This window comes from Lachnellula hyalina (genome assembly GCF_007821495.1).
Source record: "Lachnellula hyalina strain CBS 185.66 chromosome Unknown contig00036, whole genome shotgun sequence".
In the NCBI taxonomy this organism is placed as follows: Eukaryota; Fungi; Ascomycota; class Leotiomycetes; order Helotiales; family Lachnaceae; genus Lachnellula; species Lachnellula hyalina.
The window spans coordinates 130,082-151,527 of NW_022157150.1; the positions used below are offsets into that span (position 1 = coordinate 130,082).

General features: G+C 47.1%; 5 protein-coding genes across 5 annotated transcripts; 4 read left to right on the forward strand and 1 right to left on the reverse strand.

Moving 5' to 3' along the window:
- Positions 1 to 2,239: 2,239 nt before the first annotated feature.
- Positions 2,240 to 3,731, reverse strand: rrp3 (ATP-dependent rRNA helicase; the record flags this gene model as incomplete). The annotated part of the gene is made up of 2 exons (XM_031147744.1): positions 2,240 to 3,508; positions 3,555 to 3,731. The coding sequence occupies 2 exons, from the start codon at positions 3,729 to 3,731 to the stop codon at positions 2,240 to 2,242; spliced, it is 1,446 nt and encodes a 481-aa protein (XP_031006908.1).
- Positions 3,732 to 4,065: 334 nt separating this feature from the next.
- LHYA1_G002771 (Brix domain-containing protein) lies at positions 4,066 to 5,456 on the forward strand (the record flags this gene model as incomplete). The annotated part of the gene is made up of 2 exons (XM_031147745.1): positions 4,066 to 4,503; positions 4,551 to 5,456. 2 exons carry the CDS (start codon positions 4,066 to 4,068, stop codon positions 5,454 to 5,456), a joined length of 1,344 nt encoding a protein of 447 aa, XP_031006909.1.
- A 1,486-nt stretch (positions 5,457 to 6,942) lies between these two features.
- On the forward strand, positions 6,943 to 9,724 carry cctP (Phenylalanine aminomutase (L-beta-phenylalanine forming); the record flags this gene model as incomplete). The annotated part of the gene is made up of 4 exons (XM_031147746.1): positions 6,943 to 7,079; positions 7,138 to 7,244; positions 7,672 to 9,401; positions 9,566 to 9,724. 4 exons carry the CDS (start codon positions 6,943 to 6,945, stop codon positions 9,722 to 9,724), a joined length of 2,133 nt encoding a protein of 710 aa, XP_031006910.1.
- A 1,150-nt stretch (positions 9,725 to 10,874) lies between these two features.
- Sugct_1 (Succinate--hydroxymethylglutarate CoA-transferase) lies at positions 10,875 to 12,441 on the forward strand (the record flags this gene model as incomplete). Its single annotated transcript, XM_031147747.1, has 5 exons — positions 10,875 to 11,057; positions 11,118 to 11,149; positions 11,205 to 11,331; positions 11,384 to 11,888; positions 11,936 to 12,441. The coding sequence occupies 5 exons, from the start codon at positions 10,875 to 10,877 to the stop codon at positions 12,439 to 12,441; spliced, it is 1,353 nt and encodes a 450-aa protein (XP_031006911.1).
- Positions 12,442 to 13,045: 604 nt separating this feature from the next.
- phf2 (SWM histone demethylase complex subunit phf2) lies at positions 13,046 to 14,552 on the forward strand (the record flags this gene model as incomplete). Its single annotated transcript, XM_031147748.1, has 2 exons — positions 13,046 to 13,936; positions 13,989 to 14,552. The coding sequence occupies 2 exons, from the start codon at positions 13,046 to 13,048 to the stop codon at positions 14,550 to 14,552; spliced, it is 1,455 nt and encodes a 484-aa protein (XP_031006912.1).
- Between the last annotated feature and the right edge of the window lie 6,894 nt (positions 14,553 to 21,446).

The window sequence follows — 21,446 nt, forward strand, 5'->3', positions numbered from 1 at the left end:
CGTTTACCCACTCGCTAATAGAGGGGTTCAAACAGTGTCCAAGCCATTAGGTAACGGTTACGATTTGTACAATTCTTATATTCTTATTCTATACTTAGAACCTTAGAGGCTCTTTGTGTGAAGTCGAGGGCTTTTTGAGTGGAAAGACAAGGTCCGGGAACAAAGAAGAAGCAGACATGGTTGAAACTGGAAATACATCGCAACTTCGAGGCTACTTCAGTCGCGTCCCCAACTCGAGAAAGTCAAATCAGTAGGGTGTTCAAGGACTTAGACACGGAGGCATATGTGACCCACGCGTACCACCTGGTCTCCTGGAACTTTCAGTGGCATTTAGGTGGGTTGGCTTGAGGGAGAGACACATAATTCCCATGATAGGGGTATTTCTGTTGTGCCATAGAAAAGAATCGCCTAGTTGCCTGAATACTATTTCTGCGGGGGGTTGTAGGCCATTTTGGTAATTGTCACTTGGTAAAGGCTTGTTATTCTGTAATTTCAGCGTGTTAAAGAACTTGCGGGAAGGTGCATAGGGTGAACAATAACTTGGTATTGTTCTTTAGAGTAAATATTTTCCCGTTTCCATTGAAAGGTATGCGAGTAGTGAAAGAGAATGGGATTTGTGGACGAATAGCATATTGAGAGTCATACGTACTGTTTCTATAATTGCTTCTATTCTTTCAGGGGCGATCTTTGTTCAAGACAAAGGCCTGGTTGGATTTCTAGGCAATTTAGGTTAGCATTTACTATCACATGCTGCAAGTAGAAGATATGCTCAAGGAAAAAATTGGTATTTTTAGTCTAGTACTTAGCTAATTCGCTCAACACCTGGGAGAGTATCAGTTCTTCATGGAATTCCTTGTACTCTTCTTCAAGTCCAAGTCTAGTTGTCGCTATGCTATTCACCTGGGATGCACTTAGAATTCGAATGATGGCCGGCGTTTTGTCGACGGCTTGGCGGCCTCATGTCTTGGTGCGGGCGAATAGCGTCTGATTTCGCTGGTCAGCGCATCAATCTCTGCCTGAGCGTTGTTTGCAGGCAGGTCTCTGATGCGTTTCCGCTCATAGATTTTTGCCTCACGTTCATCTTTGCCCGCCTCGAACGCTTCGCGTGGCAATCGTCGCCCTTCCTCAAAAGCAGCCAGGATGAGAACATCCTGGCCGATTTCCCGCTCGAAATGAGTATCCTTTGCGTTGCGAACGCGCTGGAATTCGTTGAGCTGCTTCTGTGCGCGGTGCTTCTTGATGCAGTTCGGGCATTGCTCACTGTCTTGTTCCACCTCGGCAGAATAATTGATACCTGGTAGTAGGTTAGGGGTGTAGAGGTGCTTTTCGCACGGGGCAATTGACTCGGCAACGACGTGATGACACTGGTAGCGGCGGTGCTTTGCACTGCACGCATCGCAGAAACCGTGAAGCTCGAGAGCATCTACGTCTGGGACGAGAATGCTTTTGCGGTTTGAGATCTCTTCCTTTTTGGATCCTCGTAAAGAAAAAGAATTGAGCCGAGCGGATGCGGATGCGAACCGTCTCAAGACCATGACTGCAGTTTTTAGAGAGTCTCTTTATTATTGAAAGTATTTGAGTGGTGAATTTAGTGGTTGGATTTGAAGTTTTGTCAACCTAGAACGGGCAGATGAGGGTGCTTTTATAGAGGTTGCAATTGAGTTGTTTAGGCCGCAGTGAAAGACCATACAAAGCAGACGCAGTGTATGTTGTGAACTGATAACAAAGCATACCTAGGACTTCTCAGATTTCGCTGAGTAAACAGTCTAAAAGCTGGATTCCTTTGTATCTAAACAAGGCATTGTTCTCGTAAGCTTTCACCAAACGACAGGCTTATCTGTGTAGCTATAGATATTGTTCCGCAACAACGATTTGGATGCCTTGTCTATAGCAAAGCCTTGCATTGCCAGGCTAGCAAAGTCAGAAAACATAGAGAGTACATGCCACGCAGGATGTCTGAAAGATTAACGAGACACGAATCTTTGAGAGGTCGAGAACTACCTCATGACTAGTTGTATTAAGCCTCCTCACTTGAAAGTTTATCTATTGAGTAAGTGCTACCGGTATACAGGTGTGTATTAGAATATTAACAATAAAGACATTGAGAACAACGAACAGCAGGAAAGATGCCAAACTCGCTAGGAAGTCTAGCGCCGTCCATGGACCCTAGCAGTAGTTATTGAGGTTTTGGAAATAAATGGATATGGCGTAAAAGAAGCGTCCGAACTCTGGGATTTCTCTAGCCTTCCTCTTTATCCATCCCATCCCGACCCCTCTTCCCTCCAGTAGCAGGCCGTCTACCCTTTAGCACAGACCCCTTCTTCCCTCTATCCTCGTGCAAATTCTTCATCTCATTTCTGGCATGTCTTTGCGCTTCTTCAACTCTTGCCTTGAATACCATAACCTCCCCCTTCTCCGTATCGTATTCCTTCTGCTTCTTGCCTAACGCGGTCTCGATTCGAAGCCAGATCTCAACATCGTACTGTGTCACGACACTAATAGCATGCCCGGATTTTCCAGCTCTTGCTGTACGCCCGACACGATGGATGTAGGTCTTGCTGTCCGGCGGTAGATCATAATTCAATACCACATCCACGGAAGGGATATCGAGACCACGTGCGGCAACGTCAGTTGCTACCAAAATCTTGCGTGAGCCAGCACGGAACTTATTAAGTGCTCCCAGACGGGCGGATTGTGAAAGCTGGCCGTGAAGAGGAATTGCACCAAAGCCTAGAGCTCGGAGGAGGATGGCAAGCCGCTGAGTTTCGTTCACTGTTCTAGTGAAGACAATGGCTGATTGGCCTGCAAACTCATTCAAAAGGTAAACTAGGTAGGTGTCTTTGTGTGGATGTGGGATAAAAACGTAGCTTTGAAGCAATGTTGAAACTGTCTGATATCTGCTGGTGCTGATACTGACTCGTAATGGATCTTTCAAACTGGCTCTTTGGAGACTTTCGACTTTCGAGCTGATAGTCGCGGAGAACAGGTATGTTCTACGTTCTCGAGGCAATACTTTCAGGATTTTGTCAAGGATTGGTCCAAAATCGAGATCGAGCAGTCGATCGGCTTCGTCCATAACTAGGTATTTGAGCGATCGAAGCGAGAATCCCTTGGTATTTTCTAAATGATCCAACAATCGTCCAGGAGTGGCCACAACAATATGTGGTTTCTTTCCTAATGCGATAGCCTGCGGAACCATGTCCATTCCTCCCACTATGACGGCGCATCGTACAGAAATTAGCGATCCGAGAGCTTCGAACGCTTGCGATATTTGGTATGCCAATTCGCGGGTAGGTGCAAGAACGAGTCCGAATAGAGACTGCGGTTTGTCAAGGAGCGCTTGGAGAATAGGTAAAGCGAAGGCTGCAGTCTTTCCACTACCAGTCTCTGCAAGACCGATCAGATCTCGTCCTTGGAGTGCCAGCGGTATGGACTCGGTTTGGATTGGTGTGGGCGCTTTGTATCCTAACGCAGTACAGGCGTCGCATAGCGAATCGATAATTCCCTGCTAGTGTTAGTGAGATGAAGATGTTTTCGCAGGGAATATACTATACCAGATCTTTGAATGACTTTGTTGGCGCTTCTTCTTGTACCTCGGGCTCCGGCGATTCATTGACTGCGGGTTCGGGGGAGGTTGATACTTGTGGAGGTTCCTTCGCAGTGTGCTTCTTCTTCTTCAGGATTCCAGAAGGAACATCGTCGTCGACCTTTCTTCTCTTTACTGAAGACATCGTAGCTGAGTATGTTCTGGTTGTGAGGGGAAAAGTTCAAGCATCGTCTGGATTTTAAAGAATGTTTATCGGCTTATCGCATAAAAAAGGCGGCGCTCACGCTAGTCAGGCTTAGCTTAGAGCTCAACCCCCTTGCTCCCAGTCGCTCTCTCAGCAAAAGGGGGGTTATCACGTGCGCTCTAGATTCTTACGCTGGTAATTAAGTGGCCCGCTTTGCCAGGCGCAAACAACATCCAGTGCCGCCTTTCTGCGCAGAAATATTTCCCGTCAAAAATATATCTGCCCGCGATTTCTCCAAAGCTACCACAACCACAACACATGAAATACAGCAACGATGGCACGGAAGAAACAAAAGAAGCAGACGCACCTCGGTGCCAACAATGGCCCTGCCGGCAAGGCGCCGTCCGCAAATTCAGTCTCACGATCCCCCAAAAGCATGGTGATTCGGATTGGAGCTGGAGAAGTAGGACCAAGTGTGAGCCAGCTGGTGAAAGATGTGCGCGCAATGATGGAGCCTGATACGGCCTCGAGATTGAAGGAGAGGAAGGCGAATAGGCTGAGGGATTATTTGACGATGGCTGGTCCGCTCGGCGTGTCACATCTTATGCTATTCTCAAGGTCGGATTCTGGAAATACAAATATGCGACTTGCAATTACACCAAGAGGACCGACATTACATTTCCAGGTGGAGAAATACTCGTTGTGTAAAGATGTCAGAAATGCGTTGAAGCATCCAAAAGGTGGTGGAAAAGAATACCTCAATCCTCCTTTGGTATGTAATTGCTCTCACTCGCCTCGAATAAGTACTAATATTTATAGCTTGTCATGAACAACTTCACATCTCCTCCCTCCGACTCCGACTCCCCAAACAAGATACCCAAACACCTCGAATCTCTCACCACAACAGTCTTCCAATCACTCTTCCCTCCAATCTCCCCCCAAAATACACCACTTCCCTCGATCCGAAGGGTTATGCTGCTGAATCGTGAGCTACAAGACGATGGTTCATATATCCTCAATCTCAGACATTACGCCATTACCACAAAAGCCACTGGTCTTTCGAGACCCCTTCGAAGACTGAACGCAGCCGAGAAGTTATTGAATTCACAAAGGAAAAAGGGCAAGAAGGGAGGTCTACCGAATCTCGGAAAGCTGGAAGACATAGCGGATTATATGGTTGGAGGTGCTGATGGTTCCGGATACATGACGGATGCCACGAGTGGTAGTGAGGCTGATACAGATGCCGAAGTAGAGGTAGTCGAGACGAGGGCGAAGAAAATATTGTCAAAACGACAAAAAGATCGCGAAGATGGTAAGAGCAAAGGCTCGGGTCCTGGTGTAGAAAAACGAGCTGTCAAGTTGGTTGAACTAGGACCGAGAATGAGGCTTCGAATGACGAAGGTTGAAGAGGGGGTGTGCACTGGCAAAATCATGTGGCACGAGTATATCCACAAGACTAAGGAGGAAGTCAAAGCGATGGACAAGGCGTGGGAGAAGAAGCGACAAGAAAAGGAAGGCAGGAAACGCGTTCAGAAGGAGAATGTTGAGAAGAAGCGTCAAGCCAAGGGACTGGGCGCGAAAGATGCCGAGGGCGATGATGACGAAATGGACGTTGACGAGTGGGACTCCGAGGGTCTTGAAGGAGATGGGGAAATGGAGTTGAACGAGGAGATGGATGATAGAGGGCAATGGGAAGAGGCAGAAGCCGAGATTGCGGGAGGTTGAAGTTAGAGTATCACGTGTCAAAATACAGCTCTGTGCCCTAATCCTTTTCCTGTGACTTGCTATTTTGTGATTGGTATTCCGTAGGTACTTGAAATGGTCAGATCGTTTGCTTATTACATTCCAACAATTTTCCTTTTTCTTGACAGAGTGTGTCTGAATTTCTGCTCTCCGCTATGTCGATACCTCTTCTAACGCAAAATCACAAACCGATTCTCCGATTTTGTTATCCGTTATTGATATCATAACAGCCTTCAATCCTTACCTGTGTATGTAACATGTCTAGATTCAGTTACAGATTATTACCCTCCACAACCTCCCAGCCATCCCCGCAATCAGGCCGAGTCAATAACATTAATCGATCATGTAGGGCTTCCTCCGTCGCTCATTTCTCGCGACAAAACAAGCATGGTGCACTTTCTTCCATCTTCACAAGAAGCACGTATCCCTAGCATTTGATTCGAAGCACAATCAACGGCAGGTATGGGTCTTCCCACAAATATCCGAAGAGGAAACGCCCGCGGGGACTTTGCCAAACATTTTATTACACATAGACAAGACATGCCAAAGTCCTGGTGAGGATCGAGCAAAGAAAACATGCGGAAAGAAAAGAGAGCGTGAGCAATACATCTAAGCGTGTAGGCCAGGAATTGATAAACAAAAGGAGGTCGGGGTTTTAAGCGAAGCGAAGCTGCAATGTGCACTATTCCGGATGTTTGTAGCAATATCAGGTGATACAGAGGCTTAATGTTAGGATTTGATACGAGGTATTTCCTACTTGATATAGATTCCTAATCGCATAAAAAAATCCCAACATAAATAATAAGTCTAGGTAGAAGAGGGAGCTGTTTTACACGTGATCTTCTGAAGATCCGGCCTAGCCCTACAGTAGCTTAGTTATACGTCTCGTCCCGTCCCGCAGAGGGTCCGAACTCCATATGCAGCGCCGCATCTTAAGCACAACCTGGTACTGCATCTATGCAAACCCGACAATCCCGGACGAATCTCCTGTCTGTATCCCGAAGCACAAACCCAGAGCTGTGGCAAGTCAGATAAAAGCCAGTCAGTGATGGATTGTTTAGGAGGGTATTGAGACGTAGCTTTGCTTTTATTTCGAAGGAATACCTAAAGGTGGAAGGATCTAGTCTAGTTTGGCGTAGAGCTAGAGAGGGTTGATAAGGATGCTCAGGGCGATCTCCTTCTTGGAGTATAAGTGGGTCCCAGCTCATCAGTCTTCGTATCCGTGACTTCATCAAGCTACGGATTGATTCAGCGCAGTAAATACAGGGTGCATAACCTGGGCACAAATGCAGCTCTTGATTGGCTCTCTCAAGCGTTGAAAAGCTTCTCTGCAAATAACTGAATACACCGCCTTGTATTCCAGGACTGTATATGTATTCACGCGCTTGATCACTTCACAAACTTGATAACTTATTTCTCGTAGAAACATTCAGCTTACCCTGCACCTTCTCTGATTTAGCTGAGCACCATGGCCGAATTCCAATCGTTGAACCACTTGGAAGTGACGCGGTGTCATTGGACAGCCCTCGAGAAGATAGTCTCTGGCGAAGTCATCGTGATTGATGGGACAACACTTGATATTCCGCACGTTGTTGCGGTCGCCAGGTAAAATTTCCCCTTGCCTGCAGATAAGGACCCGAGCATCTAGCTAATTTGATGATAGGAACGGATGTATACCACAACTGACGTCGGATCAATCTGTTACGGATCGAATGGCTGCTAGTGTCGATGTCTTGATGAACCATCTAGCTGAGGGCCGCCATGTTCACGGTATGTGCTTTTCTAGTCTTGCTTCCATTTCCCTCGAAGACATGGCATTGCCATTGGGACAGTACGATTGAGTCTTGCGCCTCAAGTGAGGAACAGAGAACTTGTGTCATGGACAAATCTGAAAATGACAGAACCAAAGGAGCCGTCGATTCTTTGACAACAAAGTCTTGCTACCTTGGATGAATGATCAAGTGGATGCCGAAGCTTGTGGTGCTAAGAGATGTGAACTCGGCTGCTTGCGGGAGGTAGCAGGCAAAGATAATGCGCCGTCGACGTGTGGCCATGCTCCGTATTTGGTGCACAGGTCTCGAATCTGTGCCATAGATGACGAGCCACCGGTTGCGAAAGGCCCGGTATTAACTTCTCCTGCGCTCAGAGCCTTGCAATGTGGTTTTTTGGTGAGACTTTTGCTAATATTCCCACTCAGGGGTTAACACTGGCTTCGGTGGAAGCGCCGACTCACGCACCAATGACTTATTTGCACTGCAAGCGGCTCTGTTGCAACTGACCCAGGCCGGAGTGCTGATAAAAACCGATAAAGATGATAATGCAGGAAGTAGCATCCTTGCATCCCAAGCGATGCCGACTGCTTGGGTGAAGGCGATAATGCTAGTTCGGTGCAATGTAACCGCTCGTGGTCATTCCGCTGTCTCTCTACCCGTCATACACTCGATACTTGCTCTTTTTCGCCATGGTATCACCCCTATTGTTCCTTTAAGGGGTTCCGTCTCGGCCTCAGGTGACCTCATGCCTCTATCCTATGTTCCTGGTGCTATCGAGGGGAGTCCCGACGTATTTGTACGCATGAAAAGCAAATCGGCCGCCCTGGTGGATCCAGCGAGAGTTATGACCGCAAAAGACGCCCTCAAAGCTGTCGGAGCAGATGTCAGAACTTTAGGGCCAAAGGAAGGATTGGGACTTGTGAATGGTACATCTGCTTCCGCAGCTCTGGCTAGTCTAGTGATCTATGAGTCTCATCATCTAGCACTCCTAACGCAAGCTCTCTCTGCAATGGCCTGCGAGGCGTTGCTAGGCACTTCAGAAAACTTCCACTCGTTCATTGCAGAAGTCAGGCCTCACGCTGGTCAGATTGAGAGTGCCCTGAACATCTTCCAATTGCTTCAGGGATCCAAGCTTACCCAGGATACCTTGGGCAAGGAAAATCGGCAGACGTCTGGCCTCATCCAAAACAGATACGCCGTACGAAGCGCTTCGCAGTGGATCGGGCCACAGCTTGAAGACCTACTCCTTGCAGACCGCCAAATCAGAACAGAGCTCAACTCGTCCAGCGACAATCCACTTGTAGACACCAAAACACAAGCTATTTATAACGGCGCCAACTTTCAAAGAACGTCCATCACATCAGCTATGGAGAAGACGCGCTTATCGCTTCAAATGTTCGGGAAGCTCCTCTTCTCACAGGCCACCGAGCTAATCGACCCAAGCCTCAGCAACGGCCTCCCCACAAACCTGGTAGCCGACAATTCGAGCCTCTCGTTCACCATGAAGGGCGTCGATATCAGCATGGCTTCTTACATGTCTGAGCTTGCATATCTCGCAAATCCAGTCAGTTCCCATGTTCAGGCAGCTGAGATGCACAACCAGTCGGTCAACTCCATGGCTTTTGTTTCAGCTCGGTACACTATGCAGGCGGTAGAGTTGCTATCACTGCTGTGCGCCTGTAGCTTGTATATTTGTTGCCAAGCTCTCGATCTTCGAGCTATGCATTTGTCGTTCTTGTCCGAGCTGCGACTTGTGCTCCCCTCTCGAACTTCGTCTCTGTTTGCACACGTGCTTTCAGAAGATGAGTTGAATGCTTTGAATACGTCTTTGGATGGGCATGTAAGTTCATCTTGGCAATCTAGCTCGCGCCTCGATGCCAAGGACAGATTTCAAGTCACCGTTGACACTTCTTTACCCATCATACTAAAATATATCGTTACGCATGGAAGTACTGGGCCAGTGATTGATAATGCCGTCCTTATAGAGAAGTGGAGATCTGAGATAGTCCAAACAATGAAGTCCATCTACGAATCGTCAACAACCGCATTCTTCAAGAAGCAACACACAGCCGACCTACTCGGAGTTGGTTCCAAGACACTATATCTGGCTATTCGACAACAGTTAGCTGTTCCTTTTCACGTGGGACTTGTAGAGGTAAGCTTATTTTCAGAATCTCTGGAGTGTTCTCCGGATAAGAGAATTAATCCCACTCCCCTCCACTCTTGAATTTACAGCGTCCGGATTATACATCACATTCTTACCTCCTTTCCCCCGAATACTTGAATTTCCCCCCTCACTACTGACTTTATCTTTCACAGCACCCCACAGCAAAAAGCTCCTCCATCAACGGGCGCTCCAAAAAGACAATCGGATCCTGGATCTCGATTATCTACGCGGCGCTGCGTGACGGAAGACTTCATGGGACTCTCATGGGCGCTTTCCCTGCTGTGCAGGATAGTGTCAAGTCTCGCCTCTAGTGTGTGCTCAATCTGAACCTCAATGCGTAGATCAAAGTCTTGGTACCCGGAGTTTACCAATTTCAGGTCGCTGGCGTTTGCTCATCGTTCATAGATAAGCGTTCGGCATATAGAGTTCTTGGTATTTGGTGGTATAGATAGATAGAACGCCTTGCGTAGATAGAATACTTAGCGCTGCTTTCTAGATACCTCTTTCGATTTGAACATCTTGGCAAATTTCCCTAAATTGTCTATGCTGTGCTCTTCCGTGTCAAGGCTCATGACGAAGCCCCATTTCAGTGCAAGCGCTTCACTAATGGATCAATGGATTATATGAGCAGCGTCACTCACAATGTGAATCGCCTGTAGACACATGTTGAGCAGGACCTGTGGCGGTATACTCGGAAAAAGTCCGGCTCTCGCTCAGATAACAATGTTAACTTATAAGGAATAGAACAAACTTTCAAGATGAAAATATCAAAGCAAACAAGCAAGCAAGCGTCAAACATAAGCTTTACCTTTACTTTGCGCAGAGTGAATGTGGTGGGAGTCAAACGATACAGAGGTTAACCGTTCATACTTGAACGGGAACTCTGTTTTGCCAAGCAGCTCTAACTTTTTGGCACATTTCGAACTTTACTTCACACTGCTCGAGAAGATTAAACAGTTCTTCCAAGAGCAGGCCAGGTAATACAATCCCAAGTCCTCGTAACAAGGTTTGCAAGAGTGTTGTTATCCAGGATCTCTAAGCCAGTGCATTTGCAACGTTCCGAGTATTTGCCCAACTGTACTCGTAGTTGGGTTCCAATTTCTGGGGAAGGCAGCTTCAAATTAAAGAGTGGCTTCTCGTGAACGTGCACATGAGCCAATGTCTGGAAATGATGACGCGGTTTGGCTTAGGATCGTAGATCTTTCTCGGAGAATGAAAACCCCAGCTGGATAGATAGCTGCTGGGAATGTGTGAAAGCCGAGCTGCAATTGACGAGTAGCGCCATGTTCGAAGAGTCGAGGTTTGCGTACTGTAAGATGTGTTGGTGACGAGAGCTCCTCAGCTTTGCCGAAGTGAGGTTTGCTCGGCCGAGGCTCGTCAAGAATCCGGGGAAGCTTTGGCGGGGCCAGCTCTGCTCCCACTTTTGCTCTCACCATTCTGACACCAAACTTCTGCACAATAATGCCGGTCTCAATATCTCGACAATATCTCCGGGGTGCTTCTCGAGCCCTGCTGTTCACCAATGGCTCTCGATTGGCGATCTGCTGCACCCGGCGCAGAGGGTTTGCGGACGTTGCGGGGAACGATATGACACTGCCTTTGAAGGGGTACAAAGTCTTGGACATGACAAGGGTTCTTGCGGGTGTACGACACCCTACGTGCTGATTAAAAATTAAAATTAAAAAACGCTAATAAGACGTGTAGCCATATTGTACACAAATACTTGGTGACTTGGGGTACGATTCCGCCATTGCTCTTCGAATACGATCCCTAAAAGCTTACGAATATCAGCGCAGAAGTTATAAAAATAGAGCACCCTATGAAAGGAGATGATACCAGACATTGGGGTCCACCGTATGCGAAATATAAAGAAGGTTCTGGTCAGGAGGGTCCTGGGGAAAGCGCCTACTTCTTTGCTGTATACGCCCCTCTTCCCTTCCGTCAACCACAGAGACTGACTTAGGAAATAGGTGAACCGTAACAAGAAATCACTCGGCCTTTCATTCCAACACAAATCTGGCGTCGATATCCTCCACAAGCTCGTCGCAGAAAGTGATATCCTAGTTGAAAATTACCTACCTGGCACGCTGAAGAAATATGGCATGGATTTCGAAACCCTCAATAAGATAAACCCACGTTTAATCTACGCATCAATTACTGGCTACGGCCAGACTGGCCCATATTCAAATCGAGCTGGCTACGATGTTATGGTAGAAGCAGAGTTTGGTTTAATGCATATCACGGGGAGCCGAGATGGGCCACCAGTCAAGGTGGGGGTCGCTGTCACTGATTTGACAACTGGACTATATACTAGCAATAGTATTATGGCAGCAATTATTGCCAGGGCGAGGACTAATAGAGGGCAACATATTGATGTTGCGCTGAGCGATTGTCAAGTTGCTACTCTTGCAAATATTGCTAGTAGTTGTTTGATCAGTGGAAAGAAAGATGAGGGACGATGGGGGACAGCTCATCGTAAGCATCTTTATGAAGAATTTGAACCCCCACTCACAGTGAGATAGCTTCGATCGTTCCTTATAGATCCTACAAAACCAAAGATGGAGACGTCCTCTTCGGTGGAGGAAATGACCGTCTATTCGGCCTCATCTGCAACGGCCTCGGACGCCCAGAATGGAAAACGGACCCCAAATTCGAAGTCAACGCCCAAAGAGTTGCAAATCGAGTTGAACTCGACACTTTAATAGAAACGATTACACAGACGAAGACGACACAAGAATGGCTGGATGTTTTTGAAGGCTCTGGACTGCCTTACTCAGCTGTCAATGATGTGCAAGGGACCTTAAACCATGAGCATGTTTTGGCTAGAGGTATGGTGAAGGAAATGGATCATGAGTTCTGTGGTCCAATCAAGATGGTCAATACGCCAGTGAAGTATAGCGAAAGTAAACCAAGTATTCGAACCGCCCCACCGATGCTAGGCCAGCATACGGATGAAGTTTTGAAAGAAGTTTTGGGTTTGAGTGAAACAGATATAGAGTCGCTAAAATCTGAAGGAGCTGTAAGATAAAAATCTACTTTATAGATATTCGTAAAGGGTTAAATCGATCGTTAAACCACCTACACAGAGTCTGCATGAATTGTCCACTGACGGGCAACAATTTTAGAAATCGTAAGGCATATTTTTGGTATCGGGACTGGCTAGCTTAAGCTAGGGACTAATCATGAATTCGGCTGAAGTTCTTGGCCTCAGAATACAATCCATACGTCGCCAAATGTTGGATTGATGTGTAGTCACGTGTTAATTACATCACGTGGTATATGGATAGTTCGTCGTGTGGCTGGAACTGTGCTTGAAAAGATAAACATCAGCCTGCCAGTCTTCAATACTATTAACGCGTTGTTACAAACACTTGCCGGCATCAAATCCGACCTTGATACTCTCGATGCGCTTTCGTTGATATTCTATATCTCCCGATATCACGCCTCATTTTAAGCTCAGCGCCAACGACGTCTGTTAAGATTGAGAAAGGTCAATTGAACTCGGACTATCTGGTATCAGTACCTTAGAGGTTGGCTTCCTATTCTCATATGACTGCATTGTTATTAACCCCCTGCGCTAGCATCTACGACCTCCGGCGCATATCTCGTTCGCAACCTATTCGCGATCCAGCATGGCTTCTGACGCGCCCCCTCAAACTCCAGCTGCGCCTGGCAGCGGTGATGCCCCAATGACCGACTCACCTCCCAAATACGTTCCCCAGTTCTCTGCAGCGACGGAATTGATTCTAAAGCGCATCCAATCCGGCTCTGGGGCTCTAACTGGTGGCTCAAGCCTCTCCTCAATTGGCATGACCGGCCCCCCTCCGGGGTATGAGGATATGAAGCGCAATGTGATGATGGGCATGAAGACATCAATGAATATGGAGATCCCGAGTCCGCCTATTGGAAACAGGCAGAGAGCTGGAGCTGCGGGGAGAACATCTATGGGAGGTAGCTCGATTGCGCCACGACCTGCAAGTACCCCCACAAGCTCTGCTGCTGGATCAGCTAGTGGAGGCAAAGGGCGAGGATCTGCCAGAGGGAGAGGTGGTGCGCGAGCGGGAACAAAGAGAAAGCGGATGAAGTCTGAAAGTATGAGTGAGGATGAGGAGTCCGACGCTATGTCCAAGCTTGGAGGCGATTCAGACTCAGACGATGCTGAGAGCGTTACGGAGCTGCCTAAGATCACTCAGTCCGGACGTCACATTGTCAAGCCTGCGCCTTTTATTCCGGCTGTATCTGAGCCTAATTCGAGAAAACGAGCACCATCCAAGAGGGCACAAGAACAAGCATTGTGCAAGAGATGTGGAAGAGGACATAGCCCACAGAAAAATATGATTGTGTTTTGCGACGGATGCAATCTAGGTTGGCATCAAATGTGTCATGATCCTATTGTATCCGAAGAAATGGTCAACGACGAAACGGCGCCTTGGTACTGCGCGGAATGTAGTAAGAAGAAGGGTATTAAGCCCGCAAGCTCTGAGCCAAAAGGGGTCAGCTGGCAAGGACATAGTGCAGAAGAGGTTTGTCCTTTATCACTGTAAACATACCTCTTCACTAACAGAACCGCCACAGAAACGCTCGTACTTCAACTCCCTTCCACATCAACAGCTCGTAAACCTTCTCATGCAAGCTACAGTCCTTCATCCGAACCTTCCAATCTTCCCTCCCCCTCAGACTTCTAACGCCACCGCCGCTGCCAACCGCGCCAGCTCCGAGCGTCGAACGAACATCCACCCACAACAGCCCTTTCCACCCTCCGCAACGACTTCGACTGGCCTTTTCTCCCGCGCAGAAACAACGCCAAATGCAACTATCAACTTTATCCGCAAGATAAAAACACCACCCGGTAGCGTATCCCAGCAGAACTTAGCGCATGCCGCGTCTGTGCCCCCAACGCTGCATGCTCAAGGTGATACTCAAGGTGAAGATAGCCGCGAAAGCACACCCGCTAGCCCCCCTTACCCTAAAGCAGGCAATGGACTGATGGCAAAGTTAACTGCTGATGTGGATGACGAGGACTGGTTAGTTGACAATAATGATTTCGATGCCTTTAGCCATGTAGTATACGATGACCATGGAGTGATGATGGAGGAAAATGGCATGTCTGTTAATGGGGGCCAGGGTACTATTGCTTGATATATATTCTTTCCTCGTGGTTTGAATGATGAAGCGGGTGGGAATGAATGGCACAACATAATTTGCCTTACTTCGATTTTCGCTGGCGTTTTTGGAGGGGTGGGAAAGGGGTTATGGGCGCTTGCATGCAGTATACACATTTCTGTCTCGATGTCGCTTTCTCGCGCTAATATTAGAAAGTAATGAACGTCTTCGCTGCCTGTCTAAGCGGACCTAAATCTTTCTCATGTACCTACTACCTGCTGAACTCTACAAGTGACATGGAAGATGTGGTATCGTAACAGGAACAACCCCTTCTTACATCGTCTTCTTCCGCGTTTTCTGTAAATGTACAAGTATAACTACGTAGGTAGTAGTCACGCATCAAGTTTGCAATGTTGGTGCAGGGTAATAAGGCAAGTACACTGATATAACATAAACAAGGCATCAACATCATCTGATCAACTGACTTAACAACCGATAAAATTGTTCCATTAATCATTAGAATTCTTCTTCTAAGAATTCATCTCTATAAAGCTTGGCCATGACTCATGGGCCATGAGTACATACCCCACAATTCTACCAGTATATTTCAAGTCTTATCTAGAAGTCTCTCACTCTCTCTCCCCCAACCCAACCTTCCAACTCCAAGACAGTTTTCGTAAACGCCTTTCTAATGCCCTTGTCCTCTATTTTAGAAAAAATTCACTGTTTTCTTTTTGCTCAGTGCGGCCGTTTAGACCGTCCTTCTATAAACTCCAAAGCCCTTGCCTGGCTGTAGAATCTCTTGCTCCAAACCATCAATTCATGTAACATGACAGTCCCAGGCGTGTAATAAAGTTTGCCTTCTCCTCTAGCTATCCGTTCCAATTCAACATATGCGATGAGTCATAGCCGTGGCCCTACAAGTAGAAAATTCGGCATAATTTGACGCCGTTCAAGAAGACCAGCTCCTACTGCGTCGGCTGGCTTGCTTGTCCAGCCTGTGTCTGTGTCCTCGGAGGAGGTGGGTACGAGGAACTGGACATGGGGGCAAGCTGGCGAGCAGACGCCGGTTGGTACTTGCTGACTGTAGTTGACGGCGCGATGCGAGTGATCACAGCTCGAGAATCTCCTAGCATGGCTGCTGGGAGCCATCTCGGCCAGACCTGGGCCGTGAATTGCCTAGCCAATGGAGGGGTGGGATGCATTTTTGGCTTTGCCGATGGAGTTTTAGTGGCTAGGAATGGAAGTTACTGTAGGATAATTTGATGTAGGATAGCTTAAGGTAGGATGGTTTGAGGTAGGATGGTTTGAATAGAGGAAGGGGGAAAGAAAAGATGTTATATAAAGAAACTGGCAAATTGCACCTACTATAGCCCTTATTTTGGATCAAATCACCAAACTCGATTGGTATCGAACATGATACTTGCCCAGATGCGGGCCGAAAGTATGAGGGTATTTCTTGCATGTTCTTCACCGTGTCGAGAGACGATCAGCTCACATCGTTCTGCCGAAGGGTAGACATCGATCGATATTGAGCTGACTAAGCGATTTGACCAATTATTTTGCAATTCTGTCCCCACCTTCTTACTTCTTGATACATTTCTTTTCTTGCATATCTACAACCAATACTCCGTACTCGCAGACGAATTTTAATAGGAACATCCAGCTGGATGAGGCCCGATTATGTGGATCTGAAGCAGGCGGGATGGGCCTTTTCAGAAGCGCTGGTGCAGTCGCGGCTTTCTAAATTCCCTCACTCGTAAAGAGTTTAGGTATCCAAAGCCTCTGCCTCCCGCCCTGACATGAGATTCGGTGGTATTTTATATCGTCATCAATTGACATGAATCGTGGGGCTCCTTGCAAATTTTCATTGCCCGACTACAATTGAGTTGGAGTGTCACCAGTGTGTGAGAATGTGCCGCCGACTCGGCGCCGAGACTTTGTCCTTGCACTGTTCTAAGCAGTCCCTACGCATGTTGTCTCGAGCTTGACTTTCGGGATGATTATAAGAGCCAGACTTATATTTCTCTCTCTAGTGAGAAGCGGAATGGTTTGTCTTTGTTCTGCGACTTCTTGTTAGCTATTGCGAGCGGTGCTGGATTTATTTAACATATTCTTAAGTTATATTCTCCTCCTCTTCTCACATCACTACATTTAGTGAAGTATAAACTATCAGCCCTTGATATATCAGAAGAGGCAAGCACAGCCGCTTGGAAATGTTCGCAGCGGCGTGTATAATATGCAGAAGAAAATGGGGGAATAGTGAAGATTAAGCACAGGCGTGCCTTTGCTCCCAGCTTCTCGTGGTTTCTGGTTTTGGGTTTTCGGTTTTCTTTATGCGTTTCATCGAACGTTGATTTCGAACAATAATAAGGAACAATGAGACAAATTTCAATTTCTAATTACTCCGATTTCTTCAGACCTAGGTGTCTGCGCGCATTGTTGGTTTCATGCGCGAATGCAAGTTGACTTGGCCGGAAAACTAGTCGTTCTTCTAAAATATCGGAGCAGGAATCGTCAGAGCTTTGTGAGACTTAGGATTTGCACGCCTACCGCATGACCATGTCAGGTGATTAGTGGCTATGCAGGTGAAATACACTCCTCGTTCTCTCTAAAGAATGTGACATGTATCAGAGGTCGGAAGATGCAAAGAATCGCTTGTTATTCTCGAGTCTTCTAAGAACATCCAAAGTCCTGAGACATTGTGTTGCGTCGCAGCTCAAGAGAACAGGGACTTATCCTCACTTTCACGACCTTGAAAAGTATTCTAACCATGTAAATATCTGCCGCTATGCTGATCCCAGCTTCATTGCTCTTTTTTTCTCATTCTTCATTCATGTCTAGCTATCGTGAAGCGACATCCCCTATGAGAGTCTATCTACAACCCTTACAGTGAAGGACGTGCTTTTTCTTTGTTCAACATGTTCACTTTCACTTCTAAACTGCTCAATTTCGAAACTTCAAGAACCATGTTTTAATAACACAAGAACCACATCTTTTATATATAAAGTAGCTTTATCCCTCTAGTTACCCATCAAACATCCCTTCACCGCATTTAACTAACACTTTCAAACATGGGCTCCAGTAAGTCACACTCCTCACAATCACACAATTCCATATCGCATTGTGCTAATCATCGCCCCTAGAACACAGCAAACCAGAAACCCAAACCCGCGTATCAGGAAACAGGAATGCAGCACGTTCACTAGCGACGAACGATATGTATACCGCAATCCCCACGGATGACGCTCACGCAGAGATCGAGAATCCCAGTACGGCGCAGGCGCCCAACACCCCTTCCTCACCTCACGATAGCCCAATGGAACATATAGGACTCTATGAAATGGATTTACGTGATCCATGGGCAGATTGGCCCATTTCCGAGCCAGCCACGGCGACGCTGCCAAGTTCTCAACAGCCCGTTGCGGGTTTAGAAGACAGCTACGAGTCGTTTATGGCTGTGATAGATGAATATTGCATGGACAGGGCGGTCGCCGAATCTATCGAGACAGCGAGTCGGCACCAACCGATGTATCCGTATTGCGAGGAACAGGAGGAGATCATGATGAGGTGCGCTGTGTGGGCTAGCTTGGCTGAGCTGGGGAGGTGGGATAATGGATGGTTTGTTGAGTGAGATGGGAATTGGGAGGGGGGTGAGGGAGAAAGGGAGTGAGAAATGCCGCGGTGAAAAAGGGGTGGGGGATGAGTGCTGTGTATGGGAATTGGGTATGTTAGGGAGGGTTTTGTGGGATACAGTGTATATTTGGTGTTGATTTTGCTAGGGATGAAGGGGTTAAATTGGCTTGGTAAAGACGGGGATTGTGCTGTGCACGAGAACTATGTTGGGGGATTTTGTGGGAGACGGTATATTTGGTGTTTGGGCGGGTGTTTATTATAGAGGATGAGAATGAATGTAAATTTTGGGCAGAGTATGTTTTAGGTCTGACGTGACGCGCTTGAAAAGAATATAACGATGTCGGTTTAAGCCCCAGTGGTAGAGTAAAGCATCACATTTCACGTATTGTTTCCTCTTAAATGGATAACGATACAGACAGCATCGAAACGTCCCTCTGCCCTTGACTTGGGCGTAGTTTTCTTTCCAGTCCGACCTTGTGAAATGTTCCTCTGACGGACGGATGATGAATATGGCAGCCTCATCACGAGATAGAGTTGAGGGCGAGGATGGGAATGAGACGCGCTTCCTCTATGATTTGGTCTTGCGGTACACCAAATCCTAGGGACGAGGAAGAGGCAGGGGAGGGAAAATGTGGAACGGTGGAGGGAGTAAGGACTTTGGAGAACACTGACCAGGCTTGCTATAATAGAGCGCAGTGAAGATGAAAGCCATGTTGAATAACCGTTGGAAGTTGCGTTGCATCGTTACGATGAATATGCTCGGAATCTATGTACGTACGTACATGTACCTACGCACAATATTTCTATATCAATATCCAGACGGCACCAACGAGTTTGCCCAAGTCTCAATATTCGTATATCCCGACGCGGAAATATCCATAGAATCAGCCACCTCGGGATCCGTCCCCATCTGCACCTCCACCGAATCGGGAGTCCCATCACCGTCAGTATCAAGAGCTGTAATCCCAGAATCAACCGTGCCAGGTCCGTCCATGGGACTCGCGGTCTCGTCCGAGATCAGCTCTCCAGTCGTTCCGTATGTTTGGAGTTCGGAGATGAGGCGCGTGTCGATGCTGTCGCGAACTAAGCTTGCACCGACGCATTTGATGGCGAGAGCTACGGCTTGGGATGCGGATAGGATAGTAGATGGAGCGGGGTATGGGTATTGGGTGTCTGTTATGACCATGTCGCCGTAGTTGCTGGATGTAGCAGCGATTGCTGAGCCATCGAGAGCGCCGTTCTGGTCAGGGTCATAGTAGTTTTCTGATACGTAGCCGTAGAAATTGGCGTTACCTCTGGTGAAGGCCGTGACTGTAGTGTTAGGCCCTGAGATGAAGTAATTCCTGATGATGTTGGCGTATGACGTGCCGTTGGAGTCTCCTCCGGCTATGTATCCTCCCCCGCCTCCCCCTTCCGTTATCAGTTTATTGATGGAATACGGACTTTGCAATGACTTACAATTGTAGACTACGTTGTTGGTGAAGTCATTTACCCCTAAGGCTCGGTCGTCAGCAGATTTCGCAGAAATTAGGGGAGGTGGCTTTGGACTTCGTTACCTTTGACCTTTGGATTTCGTGTTTTGTTATCAATATAGAGGTTTCGAAACAGTGAGACTCCTCCATCTGTCTGAATCAAACCACCACAGGAGTGAGTCTCAAGACCTTGCCCAATAATACTGTTTTGGATCGTAATATTAGCACCGGATCCATTGATCGAAAATGTTTCATCTCTTCCCCAGGAAGCCGAGAGGTGATCAAAAATCATGGTATTTCCCTCAGCAATCGTAATAGCATCCTTGCCAGAAGTGCCATTCTTTCCCATTCTGATGCGGATATAACGGATAATGGAATTGTTGGCATTTGAGAAAGACCATCCATTGCCATACACGGTGATGCCTCCTCCAGGAGCAGTCTGGCCTAGGATCGTGGTATGAGCAGGAACTACGATTCGGTCGGTAATTTGAATGACTGGAGAAATATATCAGCTGGTTTCTCTCTATTCCGGATGAGAAACTTACCACCGCCCATGGCGAATACAATGATTCGGCCTTCGGTTGAGACGGCATCACGAAGAGATCCAGCCCCGCTGTCATTGAGGTTGGTCACGACATATATTGTTCCCGCCCGACCGCCAACTGCTGCAGCTCCAAAACCCTCGGCTCCAGGAAATGCGATAAGACCGGACGCGTTTCCAAAAAGAATGAAAGCATGGAGTAACGCTGAAAAGAATCTCATTGCGCCAAAATGTTATGATGCAGAAAGAAAGCGCGATGTGTACAGTAGTAAGAACGGGTCCCGGTGGATTGGAAAAGAGGCAGGAAAAGGGACATACGATACTCACACATAGGCAAGTTATTCGGGGCAATAGTCCGAGAATAGCGACTTACAAGCTTTAGAAGTCGTGAGAGATTCTCCTCAACGGAGCCCTTTTCTCCACGAGCTCCAGTTTCTTCCGTTGCATTGAGGCGGGGAGATCTTCAACGTCGGGAGAGAACCTTCACTGCCGCCCCCAGGTCGGTACAAAATCTCCCGACTGAGTCAGAAGAAGGACGTGGTCATTCTCTAGAGCCAGTTGCATCTGAAGTTCTGTATCTGCTGTTGTGATGTCTGCATGGGTAAGGTATGTACTGAAGTGCTGTGAACGCATCGCGTTATTTTCAAGTAGGCTAGGATTTAGATTCTCGGCTACAGTCGCCCTATAAAAGTCAAATCCAACGCCCATCAAAACCTACTTCCCTTTCAAAATTTATATGAAGATATATTTCTCGAAGATCGCAGTCCTGCTGTAGCAGCCAATCACAATCCTCTTGCGCCTTGAATAGATTATTAATGGTTCTAGTGAACTGAATGGCAATCAAAATTTTCATCCACTACCTTAGTATGCTTGCATGCGTCACAAGTAAGATATCGACCGCGTTGACTAGTTTACCATCATTTTTGAAGGCGGGTTTGGTTTATATCGTCATATTTCTGAGTCTTTGTACTTTTTGCTAGCGTAACCAAGTTTCGTTGGGCTATTTTGAAGGCCAGTGAAGATTTATGTTGCAGAATACAGAGATTTCAAGACGGTGTCATCTGCGTTCCAAAGTTCTCAGAAAGCGGTTACCTAGACGTTGTATTAGCTCGTCCATTGATTTTTCATCTTAGTCGCATCGAATTCTTCCGGGTAGTGTATCCTAATAGAAGCTCGAAGTTTCTGTGGAGGATTTTTGAAGACCACACAGTGCCCTTAAAAGCTCAACATGCATTAATTAGAATCGAAGAAAAAGTTGTCTTCGTAGCAAAATATAGCCAG